Source organism: Branchiostoma floridae, chromosome 4 (assembly GCF_000003815.2).
Source record: "Branchiostoma floridae strain S238N-H82 chromosome 4, Bfl_VNyyK, whole genome shotgun sequence".
Lineage (NCBI taxonomy): Eukaryota > Metazoa > Chordata > Leptocardii > Amphioxiformes > Branchiostomatidae > Branchiostoma > Branchiostoma floridae.
Window position 1 is genome coordinate 2331722 of NC_049982.1, and position 21019 is coordinate 2352740.

At 45.2% G+C, this 21019-nt stretch overlaps 1 protein-coding gene across 1 annotated transcript; it reads right to left on the reverse strand.

The window, feature by feature from the left end:
- Nucleotides 1-2907: 2907 nt before the first annotated feature.
- LOC118414179 (homeobox protein aristaless-like 4) lies at nucleotides 2908-18023 on the reverse strand (the record flags this gene model as incomplete). Its single annotated transcript, XM_035818041.1, is given in 5 exon segments — nucleotides 2908-4252; nucleotides 4889-5023; nucleotides 13392-13500; nucleotides 14584-14770; nucleotides 17660-18023. Coding segments are annotated over 5 exon segments (903 nt in total). The 3' UTR covers nucleotides 2908-3955.
- Between the last annotated feature and the right edge of the window lie 2996 nt (nucleotides 18024-21019).

Genomic DNA, 21019 nt, shown 5'->3' on the forward strand with positions numbered 1-21019 from the left:
TAAATCGCCCTCACGTGATTCTTAACGACAAAGTTTGCTACCCTGAGAGTTTGTACAATGTACAATGTTTATTCAGCGAAACCTTTGGGGCGAATATGACTTATCATCATCAGTTACTGGGTTTTGCATCTATAGTCTTAGGAAAGTCTTGCAGCTGCATTCAGTCTTTCTTCATCCTTTTCCATTGTGCTCAGTTGCATCCTGCAAGCTTTCTTAGCTCCTGGAGTTTCTTTGTACGACGAGCTCGACCTCTGTGCTTTAGGATCCTTTAGGTCTGCTTTCAGCAGGCTGAGTAGCCTGGATACCATACCCCAACCTCAAATATCTTTCGCACGATAGATACTTGAGATCGGGCTGGGGTTTGGTAACCAGGCTACAGGCTGAGCAGGTTGACACAATGTCTTCCCTTGCGTGCATTGCTCCTGGAACATAGAATGGCGAATTCAAGGGGTTTTTTTGTGCAGGTGTGTCTTGTGGCATCCTGAGGATGTGTCCAAACATAGACCACCTTATGACTGTCACCTCAAATATTTGACATGATTGCTGTCGATGTCAAGGCCTCCAATTGAACAACCGGTAAAGCGTAGGTCTCATTGCAAATCCGGGGCCCGGCCGGGATGTTTAAAGAAACGAAAAATTAAAATGTATAGCTAGAAATATACACAAATTATGCCCATGAATATTTTGTTGACCTTTTGTGTGTTTTGATGTCTTTTATATCATTCTTTTCCCTTCCGGAGGCTGCCCGACCGGGCCCCGGTTTGGAAATGTGACCTAAGCCTAATCAGGTGTCAAGTTATTGATGTTGCGTGATCAGGACGATAGTACAAGGTATCAGTTACACTACTGGATACATTCAAATTATATTGGGTGCAAATATAACATTCATATGACTTGTGTCGCACTATAGTATGTACTTACTTCAGCAGAGTAGTGCTTAGTAGTCTGTTTTAGTCGAACCTGCCTGAAGTGGCAAACCTCCTACGACATGTAATGATAGAAAAGGACGGCAGAACACGAAAAGTTGAAAATTTGTTGTTTCCCAAATCTGCAGCAGCTATTGTACTTTTTTCACTTTTTTTGGTAGATGAATGGATCCGACTCGTTGCTGTTCACAAAGTAATACGCACATACGCATACGCGCGCGCACACAGACACGCACTCTACTGACAGACTCACGCGCACACACACACACACACACACACACACACACACACACACACACACACACACATACATACTGAGTCATACAGAGTTACAGACACAGACACACCCACACATAAATACTGACACACAGAGTGGACACACACAGAGTGGACACACAGACACTGACACACACAGACACACACACTCTTACACACACACAGACACACATAGAGACACACACAGAGTGGACACGGACACTGACACACACAGACACACACACTCTTACACACACACACACAGACACACACACACACACAGTGGACACACAGACACACACACACACATCAACAACAAAACCTTCTTGGCAAAGGTTACAACACTGAAAGTTGCACATCTGTTTGCCAAACGCCGCTGCCCCGCGGTGCGGGTTGGATACAGTTACGACGTTCGGTACCGCAGCTCGCAGGTACGGATTCCGGGCGCACATGTGCCGGGGCGCGGGTCAGATGGCTGCGGAGATAGGCGCCGTCAGGCCCGCGTTCTCACGGCCAGCGGCACGCCCAACACATGGGGAAACACCGTCTGAAGGGCAGAGGTAAACGCAGTCAGACTCGATTGGGCTGATAGAGCCGTGTGGAGAAAATACCTCTTCTATTGCCTGGTGTTAGGCCTACGTCACATTTCCAAACCGGGGCCCGGCCGGGCAGCTTTCGGGAACGAAAAGTATGATATATAAAAGACACCAAACTACACAAGACGTAATGATAATAGTTCTGCGTATTACTTATGTATATACTTTCACATATACATGACTATTTTCCGTTTCCCTGGCCAACCCCGGTTTGGAAATGTGACGTGTGGCCAGCTTAATAAATTTGGGCCAAAGATGAGAATAAGAGTTTTGTAAAGGTGCACTCTCACTGCACTTGCGTCAAGCTTGCGTCACTACGGGGATCGTTCACGGCGTTATTTTCTCGGATTTTTTTTAATGATTTAGATATTGCGTAATGCGCTTAAGTATGATTTAGAAGGCAAAAAAAAAGTAAAAAAAAATTTGATCACAATTTGTGGATCAAATGTCTTTCGTGATTTAGTTTTTAACGTTTTCTAATTTTTTCGCAACCATTTGTGTACTTCTGACGCTCTACCGTTTGTGCACGTGTGTGTGCGTTTCCGGGCTTTTGTGGTTGGCAACTTCCTAGGACTCCTGGATGATATTTGGACAGGTCTTTGGAAAACTAGCTAAAACTACTAATATTGGCCTCCTTGTTTCTGAACTTGGTACTGCAGCAGAACTTCCGGTTTTGCATCTTTTCTATATACTTTTTTTTCCTGCCTAGTCCTACCAACAGTGGTAAAAACAATGGCTTTTTGACCATGCTAGACTAAGAGGTTAGCAATAGTGCATTTTTAATAGCCTCCTTTAGCGGCCTCTCTGGGGGCCTTGGCGGATTTTCAAATTCTTAACCGGGAGAACGCCGGGAAAGGAAATTATACCGGGAAAGGAATATATACCTAGCGGGGGGCCAGTACAAGGTTCCCGGTATATTCCATTCCCGGCGTTTTCCCGGTTAAAAATCGCGAATTAATCCGCCAAGGCCCCCAGAGAGGCTGGTGAAGTAGGCTACGTCTTTAGAGTCTTCACTATTTAAGTCCTCACAACAGTGCAATGATGAAAAGCACAGCCGGTAAAGTGTTCGTATCAACTCTTTATTCCATCTGAGAACACGGTACACAATAGAATCATCACGAGTCTGGAAATGCTCAGCTGTTTATATTATAGGACGGAATGTAAGGTTACGATTTGGACACAACGTCAAAGAGCTACAGTATTGAAGAAATCGGAAACATACAACATACAATAGAATACGTTGAACCATACGGCAAAATATACGTATAACCGATATTTTACTTTGTCATTCCGAGAAATAAGCTTCTAGAATATATACTCTGGTCCCTTCGAAGAGTAATTAGCATATTTACACATATCGAACTGGCTTCGCAGTCCTCTTAGAACATAGGAAATCTATCATTACTTTGGGACAGGGTCTTTGTCAAAAGACAAAAAAAAAAAGAAAAGAAAAAGAAACAACATAAAGCATTGTAACGTAATAGCGGGCATATATATTTACATGTGTTGAACGGTTTTTGTAAAGAAAATGTTCAGAATTTGGTCGTCGTTCGAAACTCTGTTGTGGTTTTGTGCTATTGCTATATACCAAACTTAACCAGTTCACTTAGATATATATCTTTCCTGAGGTTGTTAAAGCTGACATTTCGTTTCTTAACGAAGTTCTGTTTGGTCACCCCTTACGATATGTGGTTGCTATGTCACCCACGAATCTCTAATGGCGATCGTACTACAGGTGAGTAAGAACCAAATGGTACCGCAAATAGAAACTCGAACTTGCGTCTGTTTTCACACCTTCAGGAAGCAAACGGCAACGGCAAAACAGAATCACAGTAGAGATTACAACAATGAAATTCTGAACATTTTACCAAAAGAAAAAAAAAAGAAATTGTAACAACATAAATGTCAAAACATGGCTAAACATCATGGTAGCCGACGCATATAACATGATTATGTTATTTACATTACCATACAAGAATATCAAAATCAAATTGATCAAACAAAAAAGAAAAGAAAAGAAAAGAAGAATACCAAACGATAACTATATCTTAACATCAAAACTCTCTTTACATTGTACGTTTTTACCATCTGCTTTACGAGTATACATGTACACAAAGGCACGGGACATTCGGACGGAACTAACTACTTTGGTCTAGCTTCTTTTTAATTCCTTCATCATCACTGCACGTAGACGCCCCCGAAAAGCCCCATGGCAACGCTGTGTTCCTTCGCTTTTAGTCTCAGTTCCGCGATACTGGACGTCCGTCTGTCCGAGTCGCCGCCGGGCATGCCGGGAAAGTACTGTCCAGCTGACGTGGTCATGTGACTCGGGTACGTGTCCTCATTGGTTGTTGGTGGCGAGGCGGAGGTAAGGTAGGAGTGCGCCTGCGTGGCCACGCCCATGAAGCTTGCAGGGTTGGACTGGGGAGCCATGCAGGAGGCGTTGGTTGTGGTGGTCCACTGGGTCGGCTGGGCCTGGCAATAAAATATGAACAAAAATAATACATTGAAATTGGATTTTGGAATCACCAACGCTGCGATATAATCCAGTATCTCTATTTCTCTTGTGCTTAAAATCTAATGGAATGATATCTATAATCTACAAGCAGATCCTACAATGGCATAAGATACTAGTAGTATGTACCAAACTAGCAAAGGAGTGTAGTCAGCCAAAATGTGTCCATATGGCTTGTAGCAAAAAACACACTCCTCTGCCAGCTTTTGATACCATAGGATATGCTTGGACATCATAATATCTAATAAGCCCAATATAAAGATTGTGTTTTGCAATATGGTTTTTATAAGCGATGTTACTTTTGCCACACGATGCCATTTTTGCGAATTGCACATTTTCTATGGAGGCTAGCGATGATTTCAAACGCAAGCGATCCGACGCCAGCATCCTGCATTTGCAAAATGATTATTTCCATTCCCGAATGTAACCTGCTGCAAGATACAATAGAGCTACGGAGGATCAAATGCTGTAGGTGGAAGAGGCTCTCTAGATCGGTTCGAGCGAAAGCTAGAGCTAAGTAAATAAGTAACTTGTAAGGTGTTGTGTTTCGTCATGACGTGGATAAACAAACAAACAAACAAACAAACAAAACGTACCTGTGTGTAGCCGTTCTGTCTCTGTCCCATGGAGATGTCGTACGGATCGGCCCCGAGCGCCACCTGGCGGATCCCGGCCATCTGCTGGAACCGCTCCTTCTTCCTCCACTTGGCGCGACGGTTCTGGAACCAGACCTGCGTAGGTACACAAAAACGGACACGTCACTTACTACACAGATATCTATGACGTGTAGTGACAGACACACAGCCCCGACAAAAAGGTACAACGCCCAGCCGGACCCTATATCTGCTTGGAGATGACGCAGGGTCGTATTTAGCCGCGACCACATTACTTCCGAGTACGGCAATGATGGACTTGCTATCAGTCCAAACTGGCCAATTTTCTACTATTTTACGCGGCATTCTGTGTAACCTGGTAGGGGCTAGCCTGGAAGCAGACTGTTTCAAGGGCCTATACAGCCCAAATCCTTGTCTACTGTACCATCGTCCTTGACTGGACCAACATGGCACAGGGGAAATTTTACAGTAGGCCGGAGTGATACACGAGACACTATTGAGATCGTGCCACGCAAGTCTGAGTACCAGAATACGGCTTGGCGTTTGATAAGCATCGACTTTGGCCAAGTTAGAAATAAAAATCTGGTAGGAGTCGATTGGCCTACATAAGAATAAAATCCCATAGCAACTTATTTGTCCCTATTTGGCCATTTTTCCCCCTTCAGCTGACACGTCTGTAAGGATATTTAAGAGTCTGGTGTCCAGACTAGGTAGAAGCTAGTGAGTGACAGGCTGATTTCCCCCCGGGGTCCCCCTCGGGTCCGACATGTGGCGGGGCGACTTCGCGGTGCCAGCGGTGACATCTCCCCCGCCCCTCCCGCCGGGAAACGGGCGCGCCCCGATCCACCGTGACCGAACCAGTTAACTCTCAGACTCAGGAGCTGTCTACCGACAGATGTGTAACACTGCCACATCACATACACGTGCATACACACACAGACGAACAGACATACACACGGACAGACAGACATGCTAGCTCGGACACAGGCGTGACCGAACCGGTTAACACCCAACAGCGGAGCTTGGTCTACCTGCAGATGTGTTACACGGTGTACACACACACACACACACACAAACACACACACACACACACACTCACGCATACACACACACACACACACACACACACTCACGCATACACACACACACACACACAAACACACACACACACACACACACAAACACACACACACAAACACACACACACACACACACACGGACAGACAGACATACACGGGCGCTCCCCGATCCACCGTGACCGAACCGGTTAACTCTCAGACTCGGGAGCTGTCTACCGGCAGATGTGTTACACTGGCACATACACATACACATACACATACACATACACACACACACACAGACGAACAGACATACACACAGACAGACAGTCATGCTAGCTGGGACACAGGCGTGCTCCGATCCACCGTGACCGAACTGCAGTCTCAGGAACAGTCTACCGGCAGATGTGTTACACGGTGTACACGCACTGGCACACACACACATGTGCACGGACAGACAGACATACATAGTAGCAGGGACACAGGCGCACTCATCGTGATCGAATCGGAGAAAGAGCTCAAAAGATCCAACGGCAGATGTGTTGTTAGCCTAGCCCAGCGTACACACGCACGAACTCACTCACACAAACACACACACACACACACACACACACACACACAAACACACACACGAAAAGATGGAAATTTGACCATAAATGGATTTAACAAAACGTTGATATGCCAAACAATTGTCAACGAAACTCAAGTGTAAGCCAACGTAGATGTGGTTTCCTTATTTTTTACTGTTTAACTCCTTCAAAGGAGCTCATACATTCGACTTCATTTATTGTTCAAAGTGAGTTTTTGTTAGTATTTGACACACTTCCGCTGTATATACGACTTATGCTTGGCCCCGAAAACCCGATCCAACATTTGTACCGCGGAAATAACGAGTGAAATTGGCGTGGCCGCGGCGATGGCAAAAACATGTGCACTCGGCGAGCTCCGGGGCGTTGTTACTGAAATCTCCGGGAGCGCAGACATACGGAAACGCCCGCCAGACCAACCACTTCCCTCTCTTTTCGTTTGGTGGTGACCCCGAACGGTTGCTCGCCCCCCTCCCACCGCGCCTCCTCCAAACATCCCCGCCCTCCAGCGCACCGAGGCCCGAACACTGACGCCAGCGCCGCGGGAGGGGGACGCACCTCACACGCAGAACGTCTGGGCCGAACCAGCAACGTCTTGAGACTTGAACGACGTCTTGGGAAGGCTGAGAAATTACACACCTGCTTCTCAAGATGTTGCGGAATCGTGTTTGTAACCGAGGAGACGTGTTTTGTGAAAGGCATGCCCGGGAAGCGTTGTGATAGGAAGGGGATATGTGTTTCAATTTCCTTACAGTCTTTCCCACTTCAAAAGCCAAAATATCCAAGAACATTCTTTCTTTCTTTCTTTTATTTCCTACCATCCACGTAAAATCCAATAATTATAGACAGAAACTAAACCTTAGACTTGGTAAGTTACACAGAATTGCACTTAAATTGCCGTTTGGAACTTAGACATTTCCAATGTCAAATTGTCTTCGATTCGTAAAATTTTCAAAGCCAAATCGTCTTCGATTCCAATCGATTGTTCAACATTTTGTCGTATTTGTATGGTACCAGCGAACGGGAAATCACACATGATAAAAGAAAATGAGTCTTTGACAGTCATCTATGCCACATCTCCAACCCTTTCCTCTTCCGATCCCAACTTGGCACGCGATATCGGTCAAGACAAGCCAGGTTCGGCTCTGAGCAGAGCTCTGAGCGGCTACCGAGTTTTGTTTTCAGGGTTGCCACTGTCAACGTCAGGCTTGGAGCGAAGCCACGACACCACATGAGTAACGACAGAACCCATCCACATTACAGATGATAAGACAGCGACTATGGAGAACATGGACTTACTTGTGACGTTCACAAAACATCGTTGTGAAGGGTGTTTCATGGACAGCACACAAACAAACGAAGACAAGATCAATCGTTATCATATCATAAGAGAATACACTTATGTGGCGGTGCAGATCATTATGTCATTTGTAAAACGTCCTGTAATATTTATGCCTTTTCAGGATATACGTGTACTTACAGCTGAAGAGAATCTCTCAAACGTATATACAAATTGTCATCAACTGTAAATACTGTAAGATGACATGTATTGTCATCCTAAAATAAAAAAAAAGAGTTGTTACAAGATGTTGATTGTTGTTTTACAAAATTCAAAATGATATACACAAATATGTAATCTATAGCTATCTTGTCTTTTCTCCCCGGGATCTATTAACTAAGATGATTATTAATTCATTGTCCTCTGGTTGTCTTATAGCCTGGTTACCAAACCCCAGCCCGATCTCAAGTATCTATCGTGCAGGGGTCTGGCCGGATGGGATAGGAACTCTTCTCAATTTTGCACCTTATAGTGGGCAAAAAAACCCACCAATAGAACAACACAGGATCAGCAGGAGGTAATTATAATTACACCCCTGCCATGATTGGTTAAAGACCCCCAACTGTACTTTTTGAATCCATAACGTAGCTGATTCGCTACTGTGATAGCCTGCTGACCAACTGTGGTGTGTTGTAGCTGGCTACCTGTGGTGAGAGTGGTCATCAATCCTAGGTTCTCCTCCCACTGATCAACGGGCCTTCGAGAACCTTTCTACAGCCATGTTGCCAGACCCCAACACGAAAGATATATCTTGAGGTTGGGGTATGGAATCCAGGCTAGTTGTCTTACTGAATGTAACACGTTTCGTTTTTGTTATTTATGTAGTGGGCCCCCTTGGAAATCAACTTCAAACAAGTTGAAGGGGCTACCCACATGTTTCGAGATGAATAAATAAATAAATAAAATGACGAACGATCTTGTCTTTGTTTTTGTCGGAATCTTTTCATGTACAGTTAAGTGTATACTGTTCTTTGGAGTTAACTTTTCACTTTTCTGCTTCGCCGAATCGTAACCTATCCCCGGACCTGACGTGAGATTCTCCCGGCCCTGCCACGCGCGTGTTCCCGCCGGATGGCCTGATCAAAGCGGCGGTGCCCGCGCGCAGACGTGCCGCGGAAGTGCTGAGCTCGCTGCGGGGGAGGCGCAGGACAGGCCAGGAAATAGACTCCCGCCACCTCATCAATAAACTCCGACACCTCATCAAGATCCCATCACGGGCAGAAAGGGGCGGGGTACTTAGAGTAGGGAAATATAAAAGCAGATGTGGGGAGGGTGTCCTGAACAAACTGCGCTTATTACAGCCCCGGGCAGCACAGTTTGTGTTACATAGACTTTGGGGAGGAAGTAGAACTCTCGCACAAAATGATAATCTGATCTTCATTCTCCTACGCAGAGGGAAATATTGTCACAATGTGCTCTTTCCAATACTGTGACCAGTTCATTAGGACCGCGAGGAGGTATCTACAAGCAGTTGTTTTCTCATGCCAACACAGATAAAGTTTCATGCTAGCACTAGACCTTTAGAGTCTTACCAGACTGACAAAGTGAAGACCCTTTTATAATATCTGATGCATTTCCTGACAAAGTAAAGACATGAGCCCAAATGATGGGAATGTAGTACAATACCAATGGGCTTGACCGGTCATTGGAGAACAAATTTGTTTCAAATACTACCTCTATTGGAAATCTACTAAAACAATTCAGCCAATTCTTATTTCTTAAACCAAGCTCAGTTGGGACAAATAGAAAAGTTTTCACGGGTGAACCCAATCCGTAACGTCCCAGACGTGTTCTCAAACCCTGACGAACGTTCTGGTTCCGAAGCCCGGTTCATAAAACTTGGTGAGAAGTTGTCTGTCGTTAGCGAGGGCCACTTGAGAAGGACCATCTAGAATAACAGTTTATAATTTGTCTTTCTCCGGTAGAGACGAATAGAACAGTTCCCATTGATGAATCCAGTCCTCTGTAACGCCCCAGACGTGTTTTTATACCTTCACGAACGTCCTGGTCCATAAAACTTGCTGAGAAGTTGTCTGTCGTTAGCGAGGGCCACTTGAGAAGGACCATCTAGAATAACAGTTTATAATTTGTCTTACTCTAGCCTACTCCCCGTGGAGACAGCGGCTCCAGCGAGTGGGGGATGATTTGTCTCAAATCTCATTAACTTCTGGCCACCAGATGGCGGCAAGTGCCAAGGACTGGGGAGGCAGATTCCAGCATGTTAGCAGACGGTGGGTAAGGGAATCGCAAGGTTTTTCGCAGGATTGGGAGGTTTTCTGAGGAAAGCTGTCAGACCCGAGAAAAAAATATGGTGAATTTTTCTTGGGCAAAGTTAGAGAAAAAGGGAACTTTTTAGAGGAAAGTGGCAACGATTTCCTAGTTAGTCAGGAACTCAAGATTTAAGTGTAGGAATCACCGTACTAAATTGGATGGCACTCAGGCTACCATTTTCCGTGGAACAACTTTCCTATAACAGGTTTCTGAGCATTAGTCTTATACGAGTAATTAATTACTCTAGCAACTATCCCAGAACAAGATGTCAAACGGGTCAATATACATAGGGACAGTACACTCACCTAGAGATGAGCTATTCACACCACTTTTAATGCGCTGAAGTCGGGTTGACCTGCAATATCCTAATGTGCTATTTTTAGTTACAATTTACTACTTACCTACTAGTATATAAAGACAGACCACTATCTACTTCGATAGGAAATCTAAGAAGGGGGTTGGTTCAATACCGTCAGTCAGATGGCGACAAGCCAAGAACCAACCAATGCCACGGATTCTGGTAAGAGTGGCCATAATTCACAAACGTTCGCGTGAGAAAACTCCATACAGTCCCAGTTTTAAATGCATATGCTGCCCGTGAAAGTCCACGGGAGGGACGAGGGACATCTCATACAAGTCTTTTACTTAGTCCAAATTTTCCTAAATTGGCAAACATTGCATAAGACTACTAAAGAGGAAGTGAACTATGTACTGTCAAATGAATAGTCCATTATGCGAAATAGCTACCGACAAATTCCGATTTTACAAGAATTTGTACCTATGCCGTGGCAATGTCTCAAAAATCAGTGATCATAGACATTACTGTAACCACCGTTATTTTTTTCCAATAACAGAAGATTAATCCACTAAAGCCCAAAGTTCGATCCTCTTTGCAAGTTTGAGAAATATTTCATAACTTAAGACAAGAAACTTGTACTTTCAACTTGTAAATTGTGTGAAATAGCTACCGAAAAATTCAAATTTTACGATATATATGATTTTAGCATCTTTGCCGTGGCATTGTCTCAAAATCAATGATCATAGACCACCGTTATTTTTTTTCCAATGTAAGAAGATTAATCCACTAAATCCCAAAGTTCCTCTTGGCAAATATGAGAACTATTTCAGGTCCCCCCACTTGACAGCGCGCTGGCAGCCGCCGTGCCCGAAAGCGAGCCGCACGGCGTGCATTCCTGCATCAAATGGGGTCAGGCGCGGTCATGATCGACACTGCATCCCCGGTGGACATGGAACGGTGTAACATTACTGCATGCCAGGATCGCACTTGAACTTTTACCGTTACAGTCCCAAATGTGCTAGACCGGTATCAACCTATGTTATACTTTAGCTCCCAAGTCTCTTTTATTTCTGCAACAGTTTCAACTCGACGAGGTCTGATCTGATCTCAAAGCAGACGTGTCAACTGGATAAAAAGTATTTGACCAAATAGGGAAAAATTGCTATGGGACTTCAGTCAGTCTTTTGCAGTCTATCCAGCTATCACTCGGTCAGTTCACTTCTAGCTATTTTTCATAGTGGACAAGACCCCATAATCAATGATGACATCATTACGTCATAAAATTGCATTAATTAGCATCTTGCAACAAGGCACTTTATGACACTCAACTGCAACATGTAGTTTTTGAAGACCCCCCGAAGTCCGCAGCCTGGGTTTTCTTGTGCCGTTACTTCTACAATGCTTATATTAATTAATATTCCTAACTTGGCCAAATTACCCTATTATACTATATATTCAACCAGGTGGGCGTCTGGTAGAGACTACGTCTGGCCGTCTGTAAAAGCAAGGTGCTGAAACAAGGGCTACTATCTCTCGAACAGAGAGGCCCGTGCGTAGATGAACACCATGAAGGTGCTTCTCTGGTTCTCTCAGAGAGAGACGGCAATGCAATGCCAGGCCGGCAGCACTGTTGTGTTAGGACTATGTCAGCTCGGAGGCTTTGTAGTGTTTTCGGTGAAACCCACAACAGAAAGAGACGCGATGCGATACGCGGCCATACACCCTGCCTTGCTGACGGACGCGTCGAACCCTTATCTTATCAGCAGCTAACCCTGACCTCACTGATAACAGCTCTGATTACCTACAATAACAGAAAAGGTTCAAAAGTGCAAACTACTCTCCGAGGTGTCGGGATCCCCGGGCAAAACACAAGACTGGCGGAGGGTGACAACTGTGAGCTATAGATTTCTGTATACAGTATAGACGTCATTTGGCATGTTACTTAATTTTGCAGCAAGTATTTTGCCAAAACCACGATATTCATGGTTAGCCGATCCTGTACGATGGCATCATTGAAGAGGACGTATGACTCATACTATGAGGCTATTTTTAACTAATGAAAACACAAATGGTGCCATATACATCAGGGAGAGAGAGCGACACACACACACACACACACAGAATCAGATACAAACAGAGACAGACAGACAGACAGACAGACAGGCAGAGAGATACACACACACAAAGACAAACCGACAGACAGAGAGAGATACACACAGATACATACATACAAACATCTGTGTTTGTAGCATACAAGGATCACAAACTCATTGATGATTTCCATGTTCTTGACCTTCACGAGATTTGCGTTTTCAGGTTTCAGGACACAATCTTGTGTTTTCATCATTGTCATCCACGGCACCTTGCCAAAGTTCTGGGATGGGGTGGCGTTTTACCTGCGTATGTTCGCGAAAGGCACAGCTTACAGTGTATGGTAAGTGTTATGATTGGTTTTGTTGCATTCTCATGATTCTTTATGTTACATTTTATCGCCAAAATTGCAATATTTGTTTCAGCTAGATTCTTGGACCGACATCTCTCCACCCGACACCAAGACGTGCTATACAGAAGAAAGCTTACGTTACGATGATAATCTCCAAGCAGATCCTCCCGTAGCATAAGATAGTATGAACAGATAACTCTCCAAGCAGAGGTTGGTAACTTGGTGGGGTGACCTTGGGGTGACCTTTTCCTTATATGCTGTCTTTTTGCATCGGCCTCCCAAAAAAAAAGGCATGAAAGGAAAAGGTCACGATTTTCCCCACCAACCTCTGCTTGGAGAGTATCAAAAGCTGACAAAGGAGAGAAGTCGGCCTAGGAGTGTATATGGCTACCGGAGCTTGCGTCTCACACAGTCAAAGAACTCCCCAAACATGTATAAGATTCTTGCCTCCAATCTAACCTCTACCACGTGATAAAACAGACTTCTCACCTGCACCCTGGCCTCCGTCAGGTCCGCCCTGAGCGCCAGCTGCTCGCGCATGTACACATCCGGGTAATGTGTCTTCTGGAACACACGTTCCATCTCCTCCAGCTGGAAGCTGAACAAAATATACAGGTTAGTGCGCATGTACACATCCGGGTAATGTGTCTTCTGGAACACGCGTTCCATCTCCTCCAGCTGGAAGCTGAACAAAATATACAGGTTAGTGCGCATGTACACATCCGGGTAATGTGTCTTCTGGAACACGCGTTCCATCTCCTCCAGCTGGAAGCTGAACAAAATATACAGGTTAGTGCGCATGTACACATCCGGGTAATGTGTCTTCTGGAACACACGTTCCATCTCCTCCAGCTGGAAGCTGAACAAAATATACAGGTTAGTGCGCATGTACACATCCGGGTAATGTGTCTTCTGGAACACACGTTCCATCTCCTCCAGCTGGAAGCTGAACCAAATATACAGGTTAGTGCGCATGTACACATCCGGGTAATGTGTCTTCTGGAACACGCGTTCCATCTCCTCCAGCTGGAAGCTGAACAAAATATACAGGTTAGTGCGCATGTACACATCCGGGTAGTGTGTCTTCTGGAACACGCGTTCCATCTCCTCCAGCTGGAAGCTGAACAAAATGGCGGACAGGTAAGATATATACAGGTGATAAACATATATTCTTCCTGACCCTACTCTGGGCTGACCCGTAATCATTGTCTTGTGACAGTGCACATTAAGCTGTAATGTATACAGTCCAACTGGGCAACTTCGCATTATTGCACACACCGGACAATTGCACGAAATACGCTGGAAACTTAGGTGTGCAATTAAACGACTTCTACTGTTTCACTGGATGAAAGGCCTTTTCTGTATGTTTATTTTCTTACATTTACAAGGAAAATATAGGTTGATTAATTGCACGTGTCATCAATTTCAGTCGTGCTGTAGTACATCTGACGATACTGATCATATCATATCATAGAACTTTAAGAACGTTTCGTTGAATTCGGTTACTAGTAATCTCCAAGAAGGTCCTGCGGTAGCATAAGATAGTATCAAAAGCTGGCAGAGGAGTGTGTATGCGACCGTCTGACTCTCTTTGCTCCGTGGCCGGCTTTGATAGTATCTTATGACTGTAGGATCTGCTTGGAGATTAGGATTCGGTGTCGTATCGAGGCACATGACCAACCTGGTAAAAGTGGTCCTGTTCCTCCGCTTCTTCTTCTTGTCGCCGGCGGCGTGGGTCGAGCTCTCCTCCGAGGAGTCGTCTGCGGCGTCCCGGTCCCTGTTGGGCGAGGCCGGGCCGGTGGGCTTGGCGTCCGCGTTGGTGAGAGGCACGCGGTTCTCGTCGTCGCTGTTGGAGTGGTGGCCGTCATCTGGTGGGGAAAAAGAAAAGTAAAGTTACTTATTTGAATGATTGAACTTTACCATATTTACGCTCGTAGTATGTAGAAGGCTACTCAATGAAGACAGTGTCAGGTTGTACATGCGTATCTGAGTTTTCTGACGCTACTGCGTGCGTCTCACTGAATCTGCAGCAAGTTTATATGAAGTTGCAGCGCCGATGTGACCGAGCAAATTGTTTGACAGAGAGTACAGACTTTTTTGTACGCTTAGCATCATCTTCCATAAACAACACATATCCGATCAAGAACGTATCGACGCCGTCGATGTGCCGCAGATTGTATTACTAGTTAGTACTATTATTCCACGATCTCGAAACGCGACATCTCTTTTGTTTCACGTTCTTTGACCACTTTCGTCCCATCGTAGCAAGCTCTTCAAAACTAACGCACTGAGAAAGGCGAAAGTGCGATAGTCGGCTCGTATTTTTATGGGGGTGGCAGGCAGGGGGTATGTTATTTCTGCTTACTTTATTTACTGGATGGTACTGAAATGAGTATCAAGTTGACTTTGTCAAATGTCTACGCTTATTTAGCGCTTTGCTTTTCGGAATATTAGCAAACTTTAACACTTTATTCCCGTTGTCCTAGCAATGGAGAATGATTTACGACAAACTGGGTTACATGGATCACAACATCTCCAGAAACCGCTCAGAGTTTTCCTTGGGAATTTGCGAGATCAAAGAGGCTCGCTGTGAGCCGGCTGACTTCGCGGGTCGGGTTTCCGCCGTCCCGGAGCGGGGCAGATGTCGGGCCGGGCCCACCGCCGGCCCCCCGCGGGATGGATGTCCGATCGGTGCCGCCGAGTCTGGGAGGATCGCCCGATACATGTGGCGGGGACGCACGGCAAAAGTCTTTCGCGACCAGATGGCCAGAGAATCTACCTGCTTAGCCTGGTTACCAGACACAAGCTCGATCTGAAACACTGTATCCAGATATCTACCTGCTGTCTTCAATCAAAAGAAGACTTCGGAGATGTCAAAAAGTGTACTGTTGTCAAAATGGACTGAGAATCGTCTTTCTTTCTTCAGAGCGCCTAATTGTTCTTCTCTGAATCTCTCTCAACTTTTTACCCAGGTGTGAATGGTGCGATGGATCGTTTCCTTGCAACCCTCTCCATCGACACGGAAGTTTAGAGTTTGGTATCCCGAAGTTGAAGATAGTTTGCTAAGAATAGGCAAATTACCGACACTGGCCAAGATAAAAAAAAGTGAAACGTTATATCTTCGATAATTGGTAGTCATATATCAGACCTCTATAGATTCCATGGAATCATATAAAAAAAGATATGATACAATACAATAACCATTGCAGAGATTTTAATTTGCTGCAAACGTGTTCTCCTGACGACACAGCAATTATCGCAACTCGCCTCGCCTGACCAAACTAATCCCTACCAGCAGAAATTTCACCGGTCTCTAAAGGAGCCGGATAAAAAAGCCAAAAACTCCCTTTCCCGGCATAGAAGACAACGTTTAAAATCGCAAACTCGCGGTTGCACCATGCACTGTAGTCTCTTACTGCCATGGAAAAATGTTCGCAAAAACCGCGAATATTAACCCACCGCGAAAGTTTCTGCATTAACAGAGGAGGCCCGGTTCGGAGACTGCCAGGGCTACGGAGGCTAACGTCTGGTCCCGAGAGGACTTCCCTGCAGACCCGCGTGGCGAAAGGACAGGCGCCGCGGAGTGGAGCTCGCGACAGGGTGAGAAGCGTGTCCGATCGGCGTGAAACACCCCCTAATCGCGCTGGGATGTGTGTACTCGGGCACTTACACCGCAATGAGAGCATACGTGCGAAAGTAAACAAAGCGATACACACACACAACCGGCTTCGTCAAGCTTCCAAGCAGAGGTTCAGCTACGGATGTTTTGGGCGTGTTAGTAGGCATTTCTGTCGACTTTTCATTTTGTACCGCTGCCCAAACATGATTTTTTTTTCGGCCTACGGAAACGGAAAATAGTACAAAACGGTACAAAATAGAAAGCATGAAAGCAAAAACGGGTGAAAACACACCAAAAACAGCTGGAGCCGAACCACTGCTTGCAGATCTATAGAGTAGACCAACAAGCAATTCACACCGTTCTTCAAATCGCATAATCGTCTTTAGCAAGGGATAACTAACAGATTCACACGGCGTTCTGTTTTCTGTTGTTTTTGCTGATTAGCGGTGTTTCACAGAATCGCGCGCGCCACCGACAGGAGAAGAAACAACAAGCGGCGAAAAGAAAATATTATTTTTCCCGCTCCAGGGAAGTAGTAAATAGTTTATCCAAGACGAGCGGAATTCCGTAGAAAGTTTACCAGCTTCTCAAGCGTCATGGTAAACATATCTACTACAGGTACATACAAAAATCCACAGACAATGGAAAGTGACACGTTTAAAGGCGGAAGCGTACTGAAGGTTTGTCGACTGGTCTTGTGTGCTGTAAAATATTATAGTAGAGTACGGCATAGCAGCGCTCTTATTCGGTGTCCCTTAACTTTTTAACAGAAGCGGGGGGAAAAGTAAAGTTCCAACAGTTGTGCACAAAACTTAGTATAAAGTTTGACGATTACGCCTTCCCTGTCCACAAACAACATTAACCTTTTGGAAAGTTAAAAGCACCGAACGCTGTTGGCAAATTGCTTGTGTGCGATCACAACAAACTGACAGGAACTCACAGTTTTGCAAACATATGACAACATCAACCACGCACTAGAACGATGTTGCTATTTGTCCGTTTTCAAGTCCAGTAGTGAACATATTTGTAGTTAGGTGGTCTGAGGAGTATTCTAGATCTATAATGGGAATGATAAAAAAGTATGGGTGTGTGTAAAAAAACTGAAGGTACGTACATAAAAACAATGAACACATCTCACCGGACTTAGCCGAGCCGTCCAGCGGGGAGGCGGCCCCCAGTATCCCGGCGATGGAGTGCTGCCGTGGCGCGGTGGTCCCGCCGTTCACGCCCGAGCCCGGCATCGCCAGCATCCCCGTACCGTACGCCTCCTCTCCCTCGGGCCGACCGAAGCCCTGTCCCGCCTGGTAAGCCATGGTGGCGCCGTAGGATTTCCTCCCGTTGAGTCGGACTTGATCCTAGCTGTAGCGCGTTCTTCTCTCGAGCTCTCCTGTCAGGGACTTTGTAGCTCTTGCCAAGTTTTCGACAGACTTCACCAGTCCGTTTTTTTCCTTCCGCGAATTTCACTTAGACACCCGGAGAAACGCTTAGCTGAAACACACAGCCTTCAAGCCGATCGGGCGAAACCTCAGCGAATTTTCTTACCTCTGGCACGGTATAATAACACGAACGGAATGCGGAGAAGAAACTCTACTTGAGGACTCGCGTGCCTTCTCGGAAAGTTGTCTCTAGACTGAACTCCAGGAGGCACTCCCAGCACACTTATCAGAAGCCCGCTGTCACCCCGATACTATCGCTTGCACCAATCACAGCGCGGCATTGCCCACGATTAGCCAATCAGCGCGGCCGTAAGGGACATAGTTGTGTCACCCCGCGCGGTCGGGTTTCGGCGCCTGTTGTCGGCAGGCGTGTGTCCGGTCCTCAGCTGAGCAGCACATGTGGCAGTGTTAGTTTGTTTGTGTAACTTATGCTTCTGCCTCTCCGACTAGAGTAACCCGGGAAGAGGTGTTCGCCCGTAATGGGGTAGCACTAGGAGGAATAGCACCGTTTCCAGGCAAACCTGTACCCTGGAAAACCAGACTTTTTGTCATCGGGGCTGACAGAGATTTTGTTCGACAGCCCAGGCAGCCTAGAAGTAAATTTTGTCAAGGCGAGACTCGACAGGTTTATGGAAAACCACCCGATTGTGTACAATTAAAAAGTCTTGGTCAATCTCACAAACCAACCATAACAGTCAGCTGGGGACGTTCCAAGAGCGGTTCCAAGGAGTACAGACTCGTACCACAAGTCAACGAAGAAGTCTACTCTACTTTATAGTTCGTTAGGGTTGCACAGTTTCCGATGTGCTTATCTATCTAACTAAACTCTCTAAGGTCCTCGGGAAACCTGCCTTGGTTGCCGTAAATTCTCTTTCTGCCGACCTTAGCTAAAAGTCTGGTTCTACAGGGAAGCAGGCTAGCGACTCTGGTCTAGTTTTCACGAAGTTTTATTCTGCTGCGTTTTTACTAGCCAGACATCCATATGGGTCTAAACTTGTCATAAAGCTCTAATAGCTACCGAGTCTCTCTTAACCCCTCTCGTTGCAGCTATTAGTATGATAGACCATAATAGGTTTGGATGGATCTTGGATAGCCTCCACCAGGCCTTCCTGCGGGGGTATATGGGTGTTAGGATTCGGCAAGTCAATGCACGGGGAGAGTAACTTTTCTTCTTTGTAACTACCCTTATTCTCCAAGTCCAAGCAGAGCTTCGGCTCTGGCTGTATTTGACGTGATTTCAGCTGTTTATCAGGCTTTCTATCTTGTATTGCCAAAACCTAATACAAGATACAATACAAAATATGAAGCCCGATAAAAACGACTAAAAAAACGTAAAAAAAAACAAGGGAGCCTAACCTCTGCTAGGAGAGTAGTTAAACGTAAGTCGGGTATCTTTCTGGACTGTGGTACGTTGGCGGCACCGATGCGTTCTAGATGGGATTTGTGGTACCGTAAGTTGCACCATTGACTAATAATGGGAATATCATGTAAAACTTACAATTTCAAGTATGACCTAAACGACAACCAAGCACAAAAAAGCATAAAAAAAGACTATTTTCTACGGATGATTCTATGAAAAAAATATGAGACTGGTGTAGACTACATAAGATGCATATCAGACGCGTGTGTCAGCTGTAGAGTGTTTTGGAACTCAAAAATAACACACGATAGATAGTTTTGAGATCGGGATCTGGTACTGAAAACATTACTTTCTATGGATGAAACATATAGTAAAGTCAGACTGTAGGACGACATATAGGCTACAAAAAATGCATACCAAACGCACGCTGCAGAATGTTTTGGAAGGACGCTTGGAACTTCGGGAATTGTTTGTGTAGCAATCTGGGCCCGTGGCCGCCCCCGGCGCGCTGAGAGCCTGCTCGGCGGCGATGCTCGCGTTGTCACCCGCCGGTGTGTTCACAGCGCTCGGAGGACGAACCCGCAAAGAGGTCTCAAGGACTTGATGGAAAAATAACGAGACGCGGCGATTCCGATGTTGTAAGGATCCAAATGTTTTTAACTGCTTTTATCAAATCTTCCCGATTATCGCTGTTTGCAGAGGGCTTCACCTATTCTGTACTTCCGATAACGAGTTAATAAAATGACATATCCCCCGTCCGTGCCGATTAAAGGGGCATTCCACTCCAGAAGCGACTGTTATTTTCTGATAGATCACAATTTTATGGGGATACAAATGTACCCACTTTTCGAAAAGCTATCTCATTAGTCTTTTTGACAATAATCATTTTCTAAATCCAAGTGCCCCATAGGGACCCGCTTCGAATGTACTGCGCCGCATATGATTTTGTAACTTCCGTCACACTTTCTCGCTAACAGTAGTCGGGATAAGCTTGACAAAGCAGTCAAGTGACTATCACGCATTTATATATCCACGTATATATAAAGATTTGAAGACTATCTTATCTTGAAATAGGGAGATTTGGGCACCTATGTATTAGAAGTTGAAAGTAGGTCAACGTAAAATCTAGCCTATCGAAACGGACATCAAGAAAAGTTGCAATTGACATATGGCACCGCTGTCTATCATATAATACGTGTGAAAAAATAATTCACTTTCAGTTGGTTACATTCACTTTTATGCTACGTAGAATTTCAACGAACTCTCGATGGTAAACTGGGCTAGCTGTTGCTAGAACTTCCTTTTATAACCGCTATAACAAGTTCTTATGGATACTATGCAAATTGGTATCTTCCATATGATCTATGATATAAATCTATCATACTGTATATGTGTCAATAATTGTATCAAATATCCACGTATCTACCGTATGATGTAGCTATAAAAATCATGTCCACCTATCTTGGCTACCGTGACTAGACCATAAAATGGAATGCGTAGATATCTGTGCGCTACATCTGCGTCCCAATCATTTTAGAAATTCCATCCTCAACTTATCTTGTGCCTCCAAGCGTACAAATGGCGCTGTGTTCCTCTTGTACGCTGAATCCGCTGACAGGGAACACAGTTATTGCGCTATATACGAACTTGGGCACGAATTGAGAACCCAAAATTAGAAATTCCTACTCTCCAAGCAGAGGTC